At 43.5% G+C, this 20,984-nt stretch overlaps 1 protein-coding gene across 2 annotated transcripts in view; it reads right to left on the bottom strand.

Annotated features, from left to right (window-relative positions):
• jarid2b (jumonji and AT-rich interaction domain containing 2b) overlaps positions 1 to 20,984 on the bottom strand; it is a 102,898-nt gene that overhangs the window by 17,428 nt on the left and 64,486 nt on the right. Inside the window, exons 4-6 of one of the 2 annotated variants that reach the window (XM_061742433.1) lie at positions 16,304 to 16,527; positions 8,032 to 8,262; positions 3,174 to 3,400 (exon numbers count right to left, since the gene is read on the bottom strand). In XM_061742433.1, the coding sequence (XP_061598417.1) occupies positions 3,174 to 3,400; positions 8,032 to 8,262; positions 16,304 to 16,527 (682 nt within the window). The remainder of the gene's footprint in view (positions 1 to 3,173; positions 3,401 to 8,031; positions 8,263 to 16,303; positions 16,528 to 20,984) is intronic. The other variant, XM_061742434.1, reaches the window with a different exon arrangement.

The raw sequence follows: 20,984 nt of genomic DNA, 5'->3' as shown, positions 1-20,984 counted from the left end.
GAGGGGCCTCATCGCTGTCGGTTCTTCACATCACCCCGGCGCTTCAGAGTTGCTGCTCGTATCTCTCCTCTCTCCTCCCTCCTCTTTCTATTCTCTCAGGCTCCAAGTAACCAAACAACTTTAGTGCAGACTTCTGTTCATCTAAAGTGCAGCACTGCCGTGGCAGCTGGACACAAACATGATGCAGAAATGCCACGACAAGGAAACTGGTTCTGTTCTCTGAATAAAAGACAATTATATCTCGGTTTTCGCCGTTGTCCTTAGTTTTCATTTTATTTCTCATCTCATTTAGCTACTTATCTATTCATTATTTCTTTTGTTTTATTTTCGATTTGGGTAGGGTGGGTGGGTAGGGAGGGTTGGCTGATAATACGGGATTGTTGGAAGCCGTTCTGGCTTATGTTAGGATTTCTGTTTATTACCCTTGTAGCACCTTTTATACAACAATTGCCAACAGAAACGCTTTGCCGCTTTGAATTGTTTATCGAATTATGTTTACTGTTTCTATATGTGAACTGGAAAAGAAAAAAAAACAAATAAAAAGATTTGTTAAAAAAAAAAGACAATTATATCTCTAACTTTTAGGATTTTATCAATTAAAACCTGTTAAACAACAGTGTTTTCTAGTCATAACAGTTTTTTTTACATGTAGCGTGGTTCAAAGTGTCGTAACATCATCTGGTCCGACCGGGCCGTCACAGCTTCATCTGTGACGACTGAAACAGGCGTCCGTTTCTGAGGATCCACTTCACTGCAACACTCTGCTGTGACCACAACAACGGTCTCACCTTTCACAGTGATAACGCACCAATGTCAATGCCCACACATCCCACCGAGCTGCGGTGCAACCCCAACCCTGACCCTGACGGCAGCAGGCTGATTTTAAAGCAAAGAAACTTTGCTGAATGGTTTGGCCCTTCACACCGCGCCTGCCCTTGGCGCTGCACGCAGCTGCTCTGCTGACATCTCCACTTTGTTATCTAATTAAAACGGAGAGAATCATATAGCTCCCTGAAAGGACCTTTTACGGTGCATGTATTTTGTTGATACGAGACGCTGTTAAATTAAGGAGGGCTGATTTGCAGCGAATTGAATTATGATAATGCCTTTACCCTTCAGCTAAAGCAGAGGCAACCGCCGGTTCGCTTTACGGCTACACGATCACTTAACCTTTCACATAGCTGAGCCTGTACGGTCCTAGTTGGGCATATGTATACACGTCTGCATAAACATGTCTTGAACATACATGGATGCATATTGCAGAGAAAGCAGGAAAAAAAATATTTTCCAAATGTCTTGGGGTGGTTTTATCAAAGGTGATATCTATCCGTCAGACACAGGAGCAGAAGAAGAGATAAAATGCTGAATGAGATGAAAAAGAGTAAAATGAGTCACGTGAGTTGCCAACGGTGTTTGGAAAAGAAAAGAAGAGCAAAGGAAGAGCTGGAGAACAAAAACTAGCGTGGAAAGTTGGGCCCAAAGTTCAGCCTGGCAGGCTCTCACTCTCGCTGGGACTCATTGTTGCTCTTAAATGGACAATCCCAGGAATTTAAACCTGAAGCACATCATTAGCAAGCGCACAGAACAACAACAAACACCACATGATTCCAACTTAACAGGCAGGAAACCATAAAACAGGAAATGGTAGGGAACAAAAACTAGCAAAAAGATGAGAATATAATGTGCAGCCCTGGATGATAATTTATGTAATTAGCAAATTTGAGGAACAGAAAGCTGGTTTTCTGAGTAAAGCCACCTCCAGCCCTTCTCCTCCTGCTCCTTCCCCGTTTCACGTCGCAGGGTTCCTTGAAACCTGCTAAGTGCCATGAAGAGGGAGGCAGGATTTCACAGAGCCTTGCCAGCACTACTAAATATAGCTGCAGTCGCGGCAGGCCAAAACACAATCATTACTCTCTCAGACACAATGGATGGAGGAGAGGAGGAGGAGAGAGAAAAGGAGAGGAAGTGGGAGATATAATAAGATAGGAGCCGCAGAAACGGAGGGAACGCGTAAGGCAAAGCAGGAAAAGCAGCAATAAAACAAACGTGCAGACGTGAGACAAAGGCGGCGCAGGAGCAGTTTGGAAAAATCCCAGAAGAAAAGGATAAAATAAAGAGGACATGGCAGACGGGATGATGAGAAGAGGAGTCACGAATTTATGGGCATAATAATCATAAGAGTGCAAATCCCGCAGGGATGCTCGACACTCCAGCAGCAGAAATCCCTGCTCCTCACTGCTGCTGCTGCTGCTGCTACACTTTGCAACTTCCAGAGAAGGTGTTGGGAAGTTTTCACCTTTTCTCTCTGTGTATTATTTAACGAATCATCTACAACTGGCTGCAAACTAGGAATGGGCGATATTTTACCGTTCACGATATACCGTCAAAAAAATTCCCCACGGTAAGAATTTGTCATCTCGCGGTAAAAACGATAAATTCCTGTTGATGACGTTTTTGTATAAAGCCTGAATTATGGTTCTGAGTTAAATCGACGCAGAGCCTACGGCGTAGGGTACGTGGCGATTTAACGCAGAACCATAAATCAGCCTTAACAAACATGGCGGAAGGCGGATCTGAGAGCGAGGAGCTTGTTGTTAAACGAGGCTCCAGCTCCGTTATCTGGAACTGGTTTGGATTTAAAAAGAGTGACGAGGAGCAAACACCATCTATTATATGCAGACTCTGCAAAAAAACAGTGAGTGCAAAGGATGGCTTTTATTTATTTGTCCTGTTTCTTTATTTATCAGGTTGTACCTTTTTTCTACTTTGTGAGTTTATAAGCTAAGAAAACTTGAAGGACAATGGTACTTTTGCTGTTTGCACTGTTATCCCACTGTTTAAGCCATACAGTTTGAATAAATGTTGAATCTGTTCTTACATTTCAAACTTGTTTCATTCAGTTTTGCAGTACAGGTGTACTAATTTAATTGGTTTTTATTAATTCAATTTAATTGGTCTAGTTTAGTAGCATTTACTATTCTTCTAGTAGCAGTGTTTTTGGGGCTCCAAAGACTGAATGTGGTGATAGATTTATAGTTAAAAAGGTGGAGTTGAATTGGTATTTTTTCTATCGTCATTTTTATCGTTAGAGATAAATGCCAGAAATTATCGTGATACATTTTTTAGTCCATACCGCCCATCCCTACTGCACACACACGAGGACTGGCTCGTACCTGCTTCCGGAGCTCCTCGGCCGCTCTCCTGGGCGGGAGCCCGTTGGCCGACCCTCGCCCGCTGGCCATGGCCTGCTGCTCCCGCGCCTGCTCCCGCGCCTCCGCCCGCTCGCTGCGCTCCCTCAGCAGGTGTGGAGGCGGTGGCGGGGCGGGGCCGTCCCTGCCGTGGGTCCCCGCCTTGGGCCGCGGACTCTCCCTGGTCCCTGCTTTAGTCTGGCTGTGGAAAACTGCAAGGAAAGGAAGACGGAGACAAAAGTCACACATGTTGCTTCATATCGAAGGCAGATGATTAAACATTTATTCAGGAAAATGTTTTCCTTTTTACTTGGAAATCATTCCAGTTTGACTTGTAGCAGAAATTCATAACAAGGAGCGAATCATCCTATAATCCGGATGAAATCAGTCCAATTCAATTCAGCTTATTTATACGCTGCTAATTCAGACATTAGTTCTATCAATACTTCTACGAGGAAGAAATTCATACGTTTCAATTCAGTCCAGTTTATTATCATCCATATCCATATCCAATCCATATCAGTCAAATTCAATACGACAGTATTCGTGAAATGCTTCGGGGCAAGAAAACCAATGAAACATGTCTACATCTGCCTAACTGTCCTCCAACTCAGTCCTATGTGGTGTAACTGTTTTCATTTACAGTGCAACTGTTAAGCCTGGCAGAAGGAGGCTTGTTGGGACCCGGTCCCCTGTTCCGAGCCTACATGTGTCGGTGGAAATGAAAAACTCCCTTCTAACAGGAAGACGCCACAGCAGGAGGAGACTCGAGAAGGGCGGCCATCTGCCTCAACCAGTGGGGCGGAGAGGAGGCGGGACAGGAACGCAAACAAACAAGTACACGGCCAGAGATACCTGCCACAGGAAAGAAGATAAAGTTAATGGAGAGCAACATTGGTTTATAAATACATGCACATGAATGCACGTGGACTGTGGAGATGTGCTCACTCTTTCCCTGCAGCCCGGGCAGCAGCCCACGGCCCGCATCGGACCCAACTGAGCTCTGGAGGGCGGTTTTAGCTCTGCCACCAAAACCAGAGCGAGTACTTGATGTCAGAGGTCTTCCACACTCAATATCTTTGAGCCTTGTTTGCAATTTCATGACTATGTTCAAACTATGTTGTCTATACTAACCCAAATCAATCAAGCATCAGCATTTAAGTGGATTTACATCATCTTAACCAGCAGTTTTGTGGGCACGGCATTTTCAAAACATCGGTATCGACCAAAAATGTATCGGGACATACCTAGTTATTAATGTTTTTAATATATATTAAATCGTTTTATATATCGTTGCATTTAACGTCACTTCCGGCCGACGAAGTAAGCGAAACTAACATGGTTTACATGTTTGAATTGTGAAATGTTATATATGTTCATGTTACATTAAGCTGCTGCTATTCATTTCAAGCCATTCAGAATGTTGCAGAAGGTTAAGCCAAAAAGTCTTTTGTCTTTTGAAGTAAAATTTATTTACTTTTGTTATTGCACTATACTGCACTTTTTGTTTTAGTTTACAATTTCATGTTTTTACATTTTGTGGTACCAGAGCTGATAAGTTTTGTTGAAATACATGTCCATGTTGTTCTCCAATGGACAATAAAAGAAACTTGGGATAATTTAGTTTTAGTCCTTTTTTTCATTGCCAAAATGTATCTGATCAGGAAAAAGTATCGGAAATGTATCGGGATCCAAATAAAAGTGATCGGATCGGGAAAAATCGGGATCGGCAGATACTCAAGTGATCGGGATCGGATCGGGAGCTAAAAAATCCTGATCGGGACAAACAGTCTAGCAGTTTTGGATCCATTTAACCAACATTTGCTGATGCATACTGTCCTGTTTATTTTTATGTGACTGCCAATTACCAGGGTTAATTTCTAACAAGCGTTGAGGACCCTTGTCTTATACCCCAACTGGCCCGGCTGCTGTTATGCCGACGGGGCGAGGTTAGCATGACCAAGAATGGCAACCGGGACCCGACCTGCCCCATGTGTATTTGTCCGATCTGCCTGGCCTCCAATTCAAAGAGCAGCACCTCCACAGATTTTACAAGACTGCCGTGGATACGAGTACCCTAATCACTCAGGCCACCAGTGAGCTGCTACAAGCTGGAGACAGAACCGGTAGCAATGCCAGCAAAACATAGATATGCTGAATTAAACACATTATAACACACCTTCCTGCAATTAGAGTGAGCTTAGTGTGTCTTTTCAGGCTACCATCTATCCGCTAGTGGCAACAAGCAGACTCAACCAAGTGGAAAGGCCTGCACAGCGTTTGGGTGCCAAAGTCTTGGCAAACGACCCCCCTCCCGCTCACTTAAATATGCATGATTTAAGATGTGCATGAAGACGTCTTTATACTACTTGTCAATGTACCCGTCTAAAACGTCTTTAGACTGCGCTGACCCCTGGATTTAATGCTAATCGGATCAAACAGCAGTGTCGCAATTAACATAAACACTCAAAAGCTCTCTCTCTCAGCTTTAACGAGGCTCAATTTAAGGTTTCACCGGGTCTTAAAAACACCAACACGCAGGGCGTTAACAGTATATGTGCAGTGCTCGGCGAATATGTCCTCCGATGCAGAGTGAAAAGGTGTGTGTATGTGCACGCGCGTTATGGCCACATATGAACGTCTGCAGATCTCTGGGGCCCCTGGCGCGATGAAAAATGAAAGAATTCCTGGCATTTTCAGATGTGAGCTACACAAGAAACTGAGCCCAATAAAAGCTGTTTAATTTAGCTGTGTCAACATGGCACGTGTCCAGGGGAGAAATAGAAGTGGATGGATGGTGCACTGATGAATGGCCTACAATGTAAGGGCTTTCCTGTCTCACTTTACCGCCCAGAATAAAATGCATCCCTCTCCAGTCCCTCGCTGGTTCTGTGTTTTTCTCCCCTCAACTACCCCGGCCTCCCTAAAAGCCCTCGTAACCGCGCTCCTGCTGGAGAGCGGCCCAAGCTGCATATTAAAGTGTCATGTTTGACACCAATACTAATACTGCAGAAGGCAAAAGGTGCGAGCGGACTTTTTTATTTCTCCCCGTGTGTGCCTGATATTCAAAACAGCATGAATACCGTCAACGCCGGAGCAGCACTCGCGGCCGTGCGTACGCAAATGTCTGCACGTGTCCTGAGCCCCCTCATCTCCTTTGTCCCTTCGAAAGTATATCTGCCCGCTTGCCCCTTATCTATTTATTTTGCATATCATAGCAAATGCACCAAGCTGCTTTGCAAACAGTGTTTGGGTAAGAGATAAGGGAAGAGAACAAGCTGTCCTCATCCACGCAACAAGCCTGGATCCGTTCACATGGGTTTCACTATCCTACGGTTTATACTCCTTGTAATGTTTTATGTTTCAAGCTGCAGCTGTTCAACCTGTTCCTGGATGAGGGGAGGATGAGGGAAGCATGTATGCATTTATGGCTGGATGGGCGCCGCCAGCGAGCCAGAACACGATTGTCAGAGTTCATTGTATGCAGATCTATAGAGCACTGTCTCTCGTCCGTCTGTCTCCTCCTCCACACTTCACTTGAAAGGCTGGTGGGTGAAGAGCGTGAGGACAGCGTTCACCTTTTAAACCATTTAAAAAAGGCAATTCTACAGACTAAAGGAGGAGTGAGAGGGAGGGGGGGTGAAGGAGGTCTCACGTCCAGCCATTTATAAGAATGCACTGGATACATCTCCCATGTCTGGTAGGAAGGGGGTCACCTGGCTAAAATTGTTTCACTAATGCTCTTTAGAAAGACTAAAGAGGCAATGGCTACAAATTAATATACAGGACTGTCTCAGAAAATTAGAATATTGTGATAAAGTTCTTTATTTCCTGTAATGTAAAAATGTCATACATTCTGGATTCATTACAAATCAACTGAAATATTGCAAGCCTTTTATTATTTTAATATTGCTGATCATGGTTTACAGCTTAAGAAAACTCAAATATCCTATCTCAAAAAATTAGAATATTCTGGGAATCTTAATCTTAAACTGTAAGCCATGATCAGCAATATTAAAATAATAAAAAGTTTGCAATATTTCAGTTGATTTGTAATGAATCCAGAATGTATGACATTTTTGTTTTTTTTTTAATTCCATTACAGAAAATAAAGAACTTTATGACAATAGTCTAATTTTCTGAGACAGTCCTGTATATATGCAACATGTTAAAAATGTCAGATTCTGTTAAAATGTGCCATCTTTTATTTTACTTGCTGTAAAAAAGGCTGAACACTTCTTTGTTCTACTCTCATCTATGACTGAGCCTGAAAGTCAAGCATGTGTTTGCATGCGTGCAGCTTCCTAAATGCTGTGCGCAGCGTCTGCGTGTATTTATGTGAATGCCTATGTGCCCCGAGGGATGCACACATGATGCAACTGTGCTGCATGTGTTTGTCTAGGGCCCTGGCCAGCTGTTGCAATGCGAGCATAAACACCTTGTCAGGGCTTAGTGAGCTAAGTGTTAATTGGGGTGGAAACAGTCGATGCACTGTACTACAAGCCCATGTGACCCGCCCCTCCCCTGCAACGGAAAACAGGAGTGCAAACTTGGAAAACCCAACACATGGACACGCACGCACAGTTGGACGCTTTAACCACAGATCCGTCTTTTGTCTCTGTCTACGACTCATTCTGTGCTTCTGTAGTTATTCAGGGATGGGATCAGTCTTCTTCTCTATTTCTCTCCCCTTTGTTTCATCTCTTCACCAACTGCCCCTCACTGAGATCTGAGTGGATTAGACTAGCTAAGAAAGAAGAAACCCAGTCAGGTGGGTCAACGGGGGATTTGATCGCTGTAAGATTCTGGAGAGCTTTGTTCTGATCAGCAGTCCTGTCCTTACCGTGCCCGTTGAGCGGCTGCCTGGGGGGGAGCTTGCCCTTGCGGGGTGTAGAGTGGCAGGAAGACGAGGCTGAGGTTTGGCTGATGCTTCCTGCTCCATTAGAGTGGACAGCACCTCCACTCCGCGCCTCAGTCTCCTCCTCCTCGTCCTCCTCCTCCAGGTCGTCCTCCTCCTGGGAGCTTCCAAAGTAGGCCATGTTATTGGGCAAGGCAGGTGACCCTGAGCACACACATGTAAAGGGAAAAGGAAGGGAGAATTACAATCGGAAAAAAGGAGAAACATGAAGGATAACACTGGAGAAACATTTAATTGCTATAATGCGGTTTATGAAAATACATGTATTCTTCTGTCCTGGTTTCAGACGCTGCAGAACGAACGCCATCAGTCTGCAATGAATAAATAAAAGTCACTCAGGAGTTTGGGAATAATGGTGATTGCGGTGCTCGTTTCTTCCCCGGGTTATTATCCCAGCTGGTGGCCTATTGTTGCTTTGCAAACTGCTCTGCACATTGCATCACTGTTGTCACTTGCACAAAGACGTGAACTGCACAGCGTCAGAATGACAACAGTTTTACTCTAATAGTATTTTCATTGTGTCTGAATCAGGCTAAGCCACTTTGTATTTTCAGATCTCCTGTTGATTATCTGCATGGAAGCCGACAAAGATCATTTTTGTGTAATTATAATGTCCAAATTGGCCTTATTATTGTCCTTTATCTTCATTCTTTCTGGTTCCAAATGCAGCCCCCCCCGTCGGTGCTGCAGCAGTGGTATAACATTTGAAATAAAGCAAGAGTACTCAGCGTGTGACAAGCAGACTTCCACATGTCATTTCTGATCTCAGCGGTTTTATTGAGACATACTGTGCACAAGCGCTCAAATATTTAACTCCGAAGAAGAGTTACTTAAGCGACTCTTACTGCCGAGCTAATCCCAAATCTGTTGCTTCCACTCTTCCAAACAGGATTACTGTCAATCTTTGCTCCGCTGTGCCCTCGCTCCGCTCTACTTTTCTGCTGCACTCAATCACTTCCATTGTCATCTTTTCAGAGTCGTTGTTCAATAAAAGGTTAAAATGGTACCTCAGGTAAGCTCTCTCTCACAACGGTCAAGTTATGTTGATAAATCCTGACGCTGCACTCAAACCAAGCTGGGAACAGCTGGAAACAGCTGCCGCTACTACACCCTTCTTTGCCATTTACTGTAACGCAAGAAATAAGTGGATGAACAGACCCAGACAGGCGAGCGCATGTGGCTGACTCGCGAGGCCCTGACTACAAGAGGTGAACACAGTTGGCTAATTAAGAGAAAGAAGAAAGTTTGTATAAAATTAAGTGTTTTAACTTTATGATAGCATGTTAGCAACCCCTGATTTCTAATTAACAAGAATGCCTGGTTGCGCAATATTTTCAGAGCTTTGATTAAACCTGGCTGTGAACAAGATTTTATGAAGTTGCAAAGCCTTTATGACTGAATCGATTGCATAGCATGAGCATGCTTGGCTTTTTATTACCCTTTTTAGGGGCCTCAGTGTTTAAAGGGCATTAATGGAAAGTAATGTGTGATTATAAGCCAATTAAAATAACCCTAAGCCTCTGAGAAATGGGCTGAATTCCACTTGCCAGTATTAAAACTATATGGAGTACTTAAATAGCACATAATAAATTAAGATTTAGTCAAGCCGATCATTTAATGGGGACAATTGTTTTTGGAGAGTGGTGACTATTTGTCTTGGATCGTGTACATTTCATATATACTCAGTTAATTAAAAGATCATATAAATATAGCCACACTAATATAATTAAAATTTAGACAACAGAATTAAAATAATAATCACTTAGAGAAGGAGTTTCACCCAAATCATTGTTCTAATTTTCATTATTTTATTCACGGAGCATATTCTACATCTTTGCGCTGAGATTATTGCGCATTTTAAACTGCTGACTTTATTTATATACAGTTAAATGTTTGGATGCAGCCAGGTAGCCTGCGGTTATCCACATGTGGTAACGCTTGGCTTCAACATCTCATCCATATCAATCGTTTGGACCCAAAACAAAACTACTGATGTGGATGGAGGAGATGAAAAACAAGGAGGAGAATGAGGTGCAGAGATGAAATAAATGGTAGGAATAAGAAGCCACGACAGCTCATCTCCAGGTTATGTTGGACTCACACCGCTTGGAATTCTTTTTTATCACTCCAGAGTCCAATCTTTATGCTTTATGCTATTTTTTCCTACTTAATGCCATTAAGTGCATTTCTTCCAGGAAGATGGTACCTGGCCCGACGGCGGTCAGTCCATGTTTTTAAAATGTGCTGGGTAGTTTTTAAGATAATTTCGGTAGACTCAGATCTCTGCTTTCTTTTACTTCACGCAGCACGCAGGGAAGCAGCACGCAGTAGGTAAGTGCTGCAACCAACAGGTAACACATTCACAGCGACAGCAATTAGTCCACAGGACTGTGTAGAAAAGAAAACCTTTCCGATCGCCTGTCTGCAAAACAGCAAATACATTTAGCTTGCAGAGGAAAGATTTGAGTGCTGTTTATTTGTTTATTTGATTGGATCCCCATTAGCAGCTGCACAGCAGCTACTAATCTTCCTGGGGTCCACCCGTAAGTTCACATTGAGTAATGAAAAAGTTCAACTAAAATACAAATTATAATAAGGAAAAACTTACACTAATGTCTGTCTTCTGTTCAGTTCAAGAAGTAAATGAGCTTCAACGTATGGTAGCTACACGTTCTCGCAAGCAAATTTACATTTGCTAGAAGTACGTCTGGGCTAACTTGCTAAATCCAGATGATGACCTTTTTTTTGGCCAAACTGACAAGGTTTTTGTTGTTTTTTTTTTTTAACCTAAAGCTTACAAACTAAGTGAAAGTGGCTGAAAACTAGAAGCCCTGACTGCTCTGTTCATGTTACTTGGTTTTTATCCTGCAGATCATACTTGGAGCACTGCAACACACACACAAGTTGCATGTGCATCTAAATGGCGTGCACGCACACATGCAAGGCCACAAACACCAAACACAGATCATTCATCTTGATGACAGAGCAAATACTTCTCTCTCAGACCAAACAAACGCACCAAAGCTGCACACACACTGCTGCAATCAGTTTCTAATGACTGGCTTCATTAGCTAAATGGTTGCAATTTACCGCCCTGAGCAGGGGTCAGCACGCCAGTGGAAGGAGACCACAAGGCCACTTGGGGGTAGACATCGAGCTGTGTGAGGTTCCACTGTGTAGAGGTGAATGTGCAAAGGTGTGCACAACAAAGTATGAATGCACAACAGTTTCAGATTTAGGTGAAATTGAAGAGAGAAAAACAAGAGCCGGGTGATCGATAGAAGTAAACAGAAAAAATAAATCCTCCACCCACTGGCATCCCAACGAAGACGGGGACATCAGGGTGTTTCTAGAAATTCACAACCCTCGTCCGAGCGCCATCAGGTGCGAATGCACGTCCATAAACGCAAGGTGGGAAAAGCATCTCATTTCCCTCCCCAAGATCTCAAGCAGGCCTGGAGTCTAATCCCCCAATTACACCAGCTTTTCATCCACCTCATTCCACCCGGACAAATCATAATTAGGTTTGAAAGAGTCTATTAGGATTGTCATTTTTAACAGGGCTCTTGGGTGGGGGAATAATTATAAACCCTTCATTTCCTAGCCACCCTACTTTTGTTCCTTTAACTGGGGCTGAAACAATGAGGACAATTCATGAAGTCGATCAAGCATTTAGAGGCCATGGGGACACGGATGTGGTGCCTGACAAATAAGTGGTCCGTGGGAGTACCAACACACTTTGGGATGGGTAGGAACACGGGAAGCTGAGCGGCGTACACAGTACACACAACCAAACGGCCCTTTTTGGTGCCATCGAGGTATCGGTAATCTCTAATCCATGAAAGTAAGGGTCGGAGATTGTGTCATTATTTAACATGTCAGCAAAACCTTTAACCCTACAAACTGTCACTAGGCAAAAATTTTAAAAGGAGTATTATTTAGTACTGTACCAAAAAAAGAAATCACAATCGTAGACAAAACAGACTGGCATCGTTCCTCCAACATTCTTCACGTCTCAGAGAGAGAGGTGTCAGATCCCTGAGGAGTTTACTCGTCACCGCAGCGGCGTAAGAGAGACGTGACAAGCTGCTCTCTTCCCCGAGGTGACGGCATGCTTCTAGTCAAGCAATAAAAACACGTTAATATCAAACTGGACCCGTTAAAGGCAAATGTTCATTTCTTTAAGCACCGACTAGCCATTCTTCAGATGTGATAAGCCCATTTTGGTGTCATGTGTGATCACATCATCGGAATCTGAGGTCTTTGGTTCAGTAGGTCAGCGCTGGGAGGTTACATAAGCAGAGCGGCGGGACTGACCCTGCTGAACCCGAGAGGCACCGCTCTGGAGTTGGCAGGCAGAGGAGAAATCCCAGAGGGCGAAGAAGTAAAGGCAGTTATGGCGCACACAAACCCGAATATACTGGCATTAAAGAAAAGAACAAGCGGGAAACTGATTTCCTGGTGTGTTTGTGCAAATACCTGCTCATTTAATCTCTAATCTCTTACCTGCAGTGTTTGTCTCTCACTTAAGACTCTACTGTTCTTTGCTGACTGTGATCATTACGCATTAGTGATCAAAGCAGTAGTGAGACGTAGACAATAGCACTCCACCGCCAGAGTAATTCCAGTTTTAAGTGTGCCTTTAAGTTAAATAACTTCCTCCCGGCCTCCTCGGTGCTGCCCCCCCCCCCGCCTGCCCGCCATCAGCAGCACTCACTCACTCCGTCTTACCAGAGGCGGAGAGGGCCAGAGGCAGACTGTCTGGCTGCAGCCCAAATGGCTTTCTCTATGGATATAAACAGCCCCAGTACAGGCCCGGGCCACACATAAACACCATCCTGGGAACGCAGGCCAACGCCGAGCACTCCGGTCTGTGTGCAAGGGTGTGTTTGCAGGAGAAAGATGAACAGTTAGATTAAAACGGAAAGCCAGCACGAGAAAAAGTGTGGGTGGTGCACATGCATGATGCGCATCCTTCCATACAGTAGATTATTACTCCGTCCGTTTACTCCCACGCTGCATCAGAATAATGAGGCAATCCTGCCTCCCCCTCCCACTTGAGGAGTTAAAAATAACTTGTTCCCTGATTTACTAGCAACCACTTGAATTATCTGGTGGGATGACGGTCCCGAAGGAGTTCTACGTTGTGAATTAGACGGTCTCAGATTGAGAGGAGAGATGCAGAATAGTAAAACTGTCGGCGATGAACAAACAAACAAACAAACCGAGCAGAAAAATGTCGTGCTTTTACATTTGTGTCTTTTTTTTTTGTTGATTTCTAATCTTATCATGTTTTACCTGCTTTTATGCGGATGTCAGAATGAGTGATGGAAAGAAGGCTTTGAGGTGGATGTGTAATGTTTACCAGATAAGAACAGCAAACAGTGCTGTGGAGAGGTGGGGGCGCATGGACGAGTGTTTACACACCGACGGGTCGACCTGGCGGGAATGTCAGAAACTCACCAATTCCAACTTCAATTAAAGTGAAATTGAAGGAATTAAAATATGAGATGAACATCATTTAGGAGGAGATTTGGGGAGATGTTTTGGTAGCAAACATGAAGGAGCTGCAAGTGTGCGGTGGTCAAATCAGCAGAGATGTTTATCTCAAAGGGGGTTTGGAAGTTTCAAATGATTTCAAAGACGCCCGTCTCTTTGAAAAGATTCACCAGGATAACACAGATGTCTTAGCATGCTGTGCTTCCTGCTATACCCTTGATGCTCAGCACAGATATACACAAACAATCATGCATAGACAAGCAGAGGGCACACACACACACACACACACACACACACACGAAGGAGATAAGCAGAAAAGACGGCATCAGCAGTTAGCACCCACACCCAAACACACTCTCTCAGACTCGACCTCAAGGGCTCTACTGACATTCTCCCATGTCCCCTTCTCTGGGTGAGAGTCTCTCACATATGGGTCACATGAGAGGCCACGGGGAAAACGGAGCAGAAGAAGCCCTGCGTAGGAAAATGTCAACCTCACAGCATGACACACACACACACACACACACACACACACACACACACACACACACACACACACAGCTAAAGTGGGTCTATAAATACAGAGTACAGCGGGGAGAAGCAGAGTGGTAAAAGCCTCTGGAAGACCATCTGATCATTAGTTGGCTCTAAAATTAGCATTAATATCACAGCCGAGTGCAGCCGTCCTTGCAGAGCCCGACTAGAAGTCAGCTGAGAAACCGCCGACTCTAACCTCATCTGCGGCGGAGAGGCAGAGTCAGACCGCTCGCATTAGCGCTCACAGCTGATTCTGATCATCTCATCTTTAAAATATGTGAACGATTATTTCAGTACATGAATAAACACGCTGGTGCAGAAATGCAAATGGGGGCCTTGGCTTCAAAAGGATTTTAGCTGGTTTTAGCAGCCTCCAATTAGGCATTCGTGACTGAGCCCTCCGAGGTTGAAATGACATCCTATAATGAGAGTAACCTCCTCAGAGGAGCAACATATAGCCACGGCACATCAGCAGTAACACATTTAAATCTGCTCTCTTGAGTTTTGCGCCTGCTTTGTAAGTCGGACAAAAGGTTAATAATGTTAACTGTAAATTAATCTCAGGCAATGAGTTTCGACTTCCAAACGAATCCATTCTGGTTACGAGGTCGAAGAGAGAGAGAGGGGGGCGGGATATTAAAATGAAAAAAGGAGAGAGAAATCATTCAGGAACTGAGAATCAGCCGTTCTGCCTTTACTGGGATCTGACGGATCCAAGTCTGCGTCCTCACAGCAGAGGTGGAAGACAGAACCGAGCCTTTTTAAGGCAGAAAAACCCACTAAACACTCAGCAACATCTGGCTTCTGTCTTCCGCAGCAGTCACAGGTAGTAGTTGTGTCCTGTGGTCTGGAGGTGGAAATATGACTTCCAGATGGGAACGCCAATTATACAGAGCGAGTATTGAATAGCAGAGCGTCAGCAGCAGCTCCGGGAGCCAGTGACAGCTTGTGGCCTCCGACAGTAACTTCTGAGGCTTTCTGTCAACTCGGCCACACATTCCCTCTGAGTATAGGTTATGAGTGACACGAGTCCAACACGGCAGGACCTGTTTAGTTACCTCAGTGCTGTTGTTTACTGTTCTGAGCTTCTGGAAAATGCTGCACGCTGGATCTGTGCGACTGTCTTGAGTCATAAGAGTTTCTCCTGTTTAAACACACTCGCACTAATTCAGCTGCTCGTGGTCCTGCAGCGTCGTACACGGCCCCTTTGACATTGAACGTGCTACATAGTGTCGATGAACCGGAGTATTGTTTGTAAAGCAGGCCGCGTGATTGTGTTAGTACTCTATGTGCGAACAGCTGCTGTAGTAGAGGGTGACAGGCAGGGTGTTAAAGAGATAGACAGTTGTTGAAAAGTGGGAGGGGGAGATGTGTAAGCTGATGAAGTGCAGGATAATCTTAGCCTTGGGCAAGTGTGCAGTTAGCTGCACTGCGTGTATGGATTTGTATAGGGGGGTATTCGGTAGATCCACAACTTGACTAAACAAAACATATCGTATTTGAGCTCCTTCTGTGTCCGGTCCTCAAGAGCACAGCGCCAGCTAAATGTTGTCCAGGAGTTCAGTCTCAACTAGCGCTGCAGCTCGAATATTTTAGTAATCCAGTATTCTACTGAAAATTCCATTGATTAATCGAGTAATCGGATAAAACATATTTTTGTTTAGTTAAAGAGCAATTATAAATATACATAAGATGTTAGATGTTAATTGACATCACTAAGACTAAATGATATAATCCAGTAGGTTCATGGCTGTGCATTTAAAAACCCTGAACTTACACCAGTTTACCAAATTCACTGCCTTCACTCAAAAAAACTAAGGATCTTACCAAGAAATGTTCTTATTTCTAACCTAAAAATGCCATTACACCTGATAACACACATCACTTATCAGGCGTCAGCGCGTTGTGCCGCATTAAATGTAGTCCGGGCGTAATACGATGCTTTGAGCTGGTGAAATTAAACGATTCCTCGAGGCAGAGAAAATTCCTCGATAATTTTTTGTAATCGAATTACTCGAATTACTCGAGGAATCGTTTCAGCCCTAGTCTCAAGTAAAGACCTGCGTCTTGGACTAGAATGAATTATTAAAACAGCAGCATCCCTCCTGCTCTGCTGCTGCAGGAGGTTTTTATGACCACACCTCCATCTACTGCGTCTTACCTCTGAGGCAGAGGAAGGTGAGGAAGTCCTCCGTCTTGGGCTTGCGCCTGGACAGGTCCTGGATGGAGGAGGACAGGGACGACGAGGAGAGCGATGAGAGGGACGTGGATGGTACGGCAGCCAGGCTGCTGCTCAGGCCGCCTGGGTCGGCCACTTTGACGGGCGTAGTGCTGGGCGAGTTGGGCTGCGACTGGGCAAACTTCCTCTGAGCCTGGAGGCGAGGCCTGGGGGGGAAACAACAGGTTCAATACCTCTGCACACAAGGAAATACATTATATATGCATCCTACTAGGCCTGTGTTGAAAAAAATCGATTTCGCAATTCTAAATCGATTCTCATATTAATTCCTAAAAATCGATTCATATGTCTAAAGATCGATTTTTTTTTTCTTTTTTCTTTTATTTATTTATGTATTATTTGTTTTTCATCATTACAACACAACTTTTGGTTATTTTTTTGTTTATCCCCAAAAAAAGGAATGTTTTGTTGGACACGAGAATAACTGGTGCCATGTTTTTGCCTTTAAATATGTTTAAAGGTATGAAAACATTAAAGTGTTAGGTTATAATTGCATAAATTGTCTATATTTCATTACTTGATATACTGTCTTGGGGTTACATTTGCAAAAAATGCTAAAAACCAAATGCTCAAAAATTTAAAACCAAGAACTGAAAATGGAACAAATAAAAACGGAATATGGGAAAAAATAAAACCGATTTCATCCGTCTCTGTTTCCTCCCTGGATCTGTTTGGTAATTCTGACCCACACGATGTTTCTGAAAGCAGTTCTATCAGCATTCTGGGAGCTGATTGGTCCTTACAGCATCATTAGCTGCCAATACTTGCTGTTGAATCTCAATATAATACTAGTAGTAATATTTTGCATAACTACAGTCATATAATTCATGCAACAGCTCAAAAAACTGTTTTAATAACACTAACCCAAATCAATATCGGAATTGAATCGAATCAAATCTTGATAATCGATTCTGAATCTTAAGAATCGGAATCGAATCGATTCTTGACATTTGAATCGATCCCCAGCCCTACATCCTACAATAATTTAAAAAATAATTTAAAATGCAAATAATCTCAATGCATTTTAAAAGATCTTGTACCTTTACAAAAAAAGATAAAAAAGAAGTCACTCCCACGCCATCATTTTAACCAGAGCAGATTTTAAGTACTATGGTGCACCGCTCATCGCCTCTGCAGCTCTGCTCAGGTGTTGCAGCTAATTAAAAGAACAATGTTGTCGTCTTTTCTTTTAAAAACATGCCTGCACAAGCACTCCCTGGTATTTTATTTTATTACTGTAGCCCACAGCTACTGTTTTAGTGTAAACGTGCTTCAGGACACTTACTCTGAAGCAAAGAGCCAACTGTGTGCAGACATCTGTTTATCAAGCCGCTTCCAGGCCATCGCATGGATGCTCAGGCACCGGACGACGCTCGCTGAGTGTTGAGATATTTGTGAGAGCATTTTTTAACCCACACACACAAAATCAGACGTGCATGGTAGTCAAACACGTAGCCGTTAATCTCTCATTACTGCCGCCCACAAGCAGAAAATGAAGTAGTTGCACTCGCTTGCCCTTTAGATGTCTCTGCTCGTCTCTTCTCTTTCACAGCATGCGTCTCGAGGCGGGGTTTAGAGCGACATAACAAAATTAATGTCTGGGAAAACGCAATAGGCTTGTCGTATCACCTTGTTCTAAACACGACACCCCCCAAAACACACCTGCATGTGGACGCCCCCTCCCAGACACAGGGCTGTGCATACTAAAGGTCCTGCAGCGTTAGACACACACACACACACACACAAAGAGCAACGCCATAAATGTTGAGGAGCAGAGATAGAAGCAATATGATATCCCGGTATTATTTGTCAATTTGCTGTTGAAGTAAGGAGAGATAGGATCATGTCTGGAGAACACCCACAATGCATTTGGCACAGCCACTGAGAGGTGTACAGCTCCGATTACGCTCTAATCAGAAAGCAGTGCAGAGTCAAAGCGTGTCAATTTCCTGCTCTGACATGGACTCAATATGTGAGAAATTGGGAGATGATTGTTGGAACACGCCAAAGCCTTCCATCTGGACACGCAGACCGACAGCTATTGCTCGTACTTTGTTCAAATACCAAGTAAACAAAATAACTAACATCTTATAAGCTGAAATTCAATCACACACACAAGATTATCTCCATTTAAACTAATCTCTGCGAGTCTCCACTTACTACTAATTAATACCGAGACTTTTTGTTTGAGAAATGAGATGCAACTAATTCACTCAATGTCAGATAACATAAAGCTGCTTTGCAACATTTAATTAAAATCTCTGCATACCGGAGGTGTTATCTGCAATAATGCACATACTTTTGTTTAAAAACATGATTTTTCTCCGGGTACAACTGGACAATGGGGGCTGATTTTACTGAACGTTACGAGGTAGCGCATGGAAAACAGGAACAGGTGTCTGTAACGAGAGCTGCAGGATGGGCAGGAGGTGGGAAGAGGTGCAGAACGGGAGGATAGCGTGACAGAGTGGGAACCTCAAAGTGTGTCAGAAGAAGATGAATTACAGAGACGGGGCGGGAACAGAAGTCACCAAGAGATTATACCATCAGAACAACAACAAGTCTAAACAGCAACTCCAGCATTTTAACAGAGATTATATAGAACAGGAACACACCTTTGAGCGTCCGTCAACTACAACCTGGTATCTTGTTCCTGTGCTCGCTCATGCCAGCCCCATCTTAACACGCAGTTTTCTTTACCTCTCTTCTATTTTCCAATTACGTGACACATAGAAGTCCAATACGGGTCATAAAAAAAGTGTGTGTGTTTTGACCTAAAAACTCCTGATTTTAAAACGATTAAACTGTCTCAACTAGGGCCGGGTATCGATTCAAATGTCAAGAATCGATTTGATTCTGATTCTTAAGATTCAGAATCGGTTATCATGATCCGATTCGATATTGATTTGGCTTAATGTTATTTAAAATGTTTTTTGAGCTGTTGCCTGAATTATATGACTGTAAAATAACTAGTGAAATAATAATTTCACAATAATTATTGTGAAATAACTAAGAAATAAATAACTCAAACAGGCCTTTCAATATCCATTTTAAGTGCAAAAAAAAGAAAAAAATTGCAACAGTTCATGCAGTAAACAAATCATTTTAGCTTATCTAATTTATTCTGTCACCACGCACACATATTGCCATGAAGCACCTGGCACTTTCCAGAAGCGTCATGACAAACTGTGTGTCCGACTGCTGGGATTAAAGTTCACCGGGCGAAAATGTAATGATGGGGGGAAAAATAAATAAAAAAATTTAAAAAAAATAAAAAAATAAATAAATCGATCTTTAGACATAAGAATCGATTTTTAGGAATTAATATGTGAATCGATTTAGAATCGGAAAATCGATTTTTTCAACACAGGCCTAGTCTCAACCACTGCAGTACTTTCAGCATAGTAACATGTGAACAGGCATTTGGTGCAATTTAAAAGTGTACAGCCACCCAAACTTCCCACAATGCATTGGCAGTGGTGCGTTCAGGGTGGACTGAGCTCTCCATAAAAGCCTCGTTGGTAAGCTGGTGGTTTTATTGCTCCAGCCTAAGATGATCAGGATTTAACAGCTTAAAGAGCAGCGAGGCTGGGAGGGTGTGTGTGTTTGACATACACAGGAAACAGAGAAAGAGTAAGCATGACAACTTAAAGCACAAGCAACTCTGCACAAGAATCAGCAGAGAGATGAGCTAATAAAGAAATGTGTTTACTACATCCTGTCTAGACGGTCAACCATCGCCTGTTCAGGCCGGTGTCAGGTTTCCCCGCCTGAGCCGCTGCTATCTGTTATCCATTAGCGAACATGGGAGAATATCCCAAATACCCCTCCAGGCCATTCTCAACGTCGTCCCCTTCATATCCGCCGAGCTGATTCTCGGTGAGGAATGGACTAAATTCTTGTTTAGGACATTTTTACATGCAGCGTCACTTCTCCTCTCCACTCCGTTTTAATGGTCTGCTAACAGGAGAGACATGCTGCACAAAAAGGTAATAAAAGGGGATCTGCTTCATTGGTGCTGCGATAATAGAGGGGTTTGCAGGGAGCACAAAAGCAGCGGATTAGATAAATTAAACCATAACACTCCGTATTGCAGAGAACAACCGCGGTAACAAGTAATTAATTCAGAGGTGACGGACCCGTCTTCTTTTGAACAGTACTCAGCAGGTAAAACTGGATTAATCCCATTATTATTGTTAATGTGCCAGGAAATTAGCACATAAAAAAAGCAACTTCTACAACTTGAACTCCTTTCCTTTGAAGTTATGGAAGGTTCTGCCAATAAATCCCTGCTGACTGGCATGTCAGCAGTAGCGGCTGAGGAGCCAAACATGCACGGGTTCAGGTAAATATTGAGAAATCAGCATGAGAATGATTTGAGGTGGCTTTTTGTAAGCAATGCCACCGAGCTGGGAGCCGAGGGGTAATGTGAGCCTCATGGTCGGGCTCAGAGCGCCGGATGATGAGACGATGTCGGGTACACCGTGTTCCCGAGAGTGGCGAGCCACTGAATACTTGGCAGCACGGTGCCAGGGTGGGAAAGTAAGGCTCAACGCGAGTTAAAATTAGACTGATTGCTCCAATTGAAGGATAATGAAAGAAG

This window comes from Cololabis saira, chromosome 15 (assembly GCF_033807715.1).
Source record: "Cololabis saira isolate AMF1-May2022 chromosome 15, fColSai1.1, whole genome shotgun sequence".
Lineage (NCBI taxonomy): Eukaryota > Metazoa > Chordata > Actinopteri > Beloniformes > Belonidae > Cololabis > Cololabis saira.
Note: the sequence above shows the minus strand (reverse complement) of the source record. Positions and strands in the feature narration are given on the sequence as shown.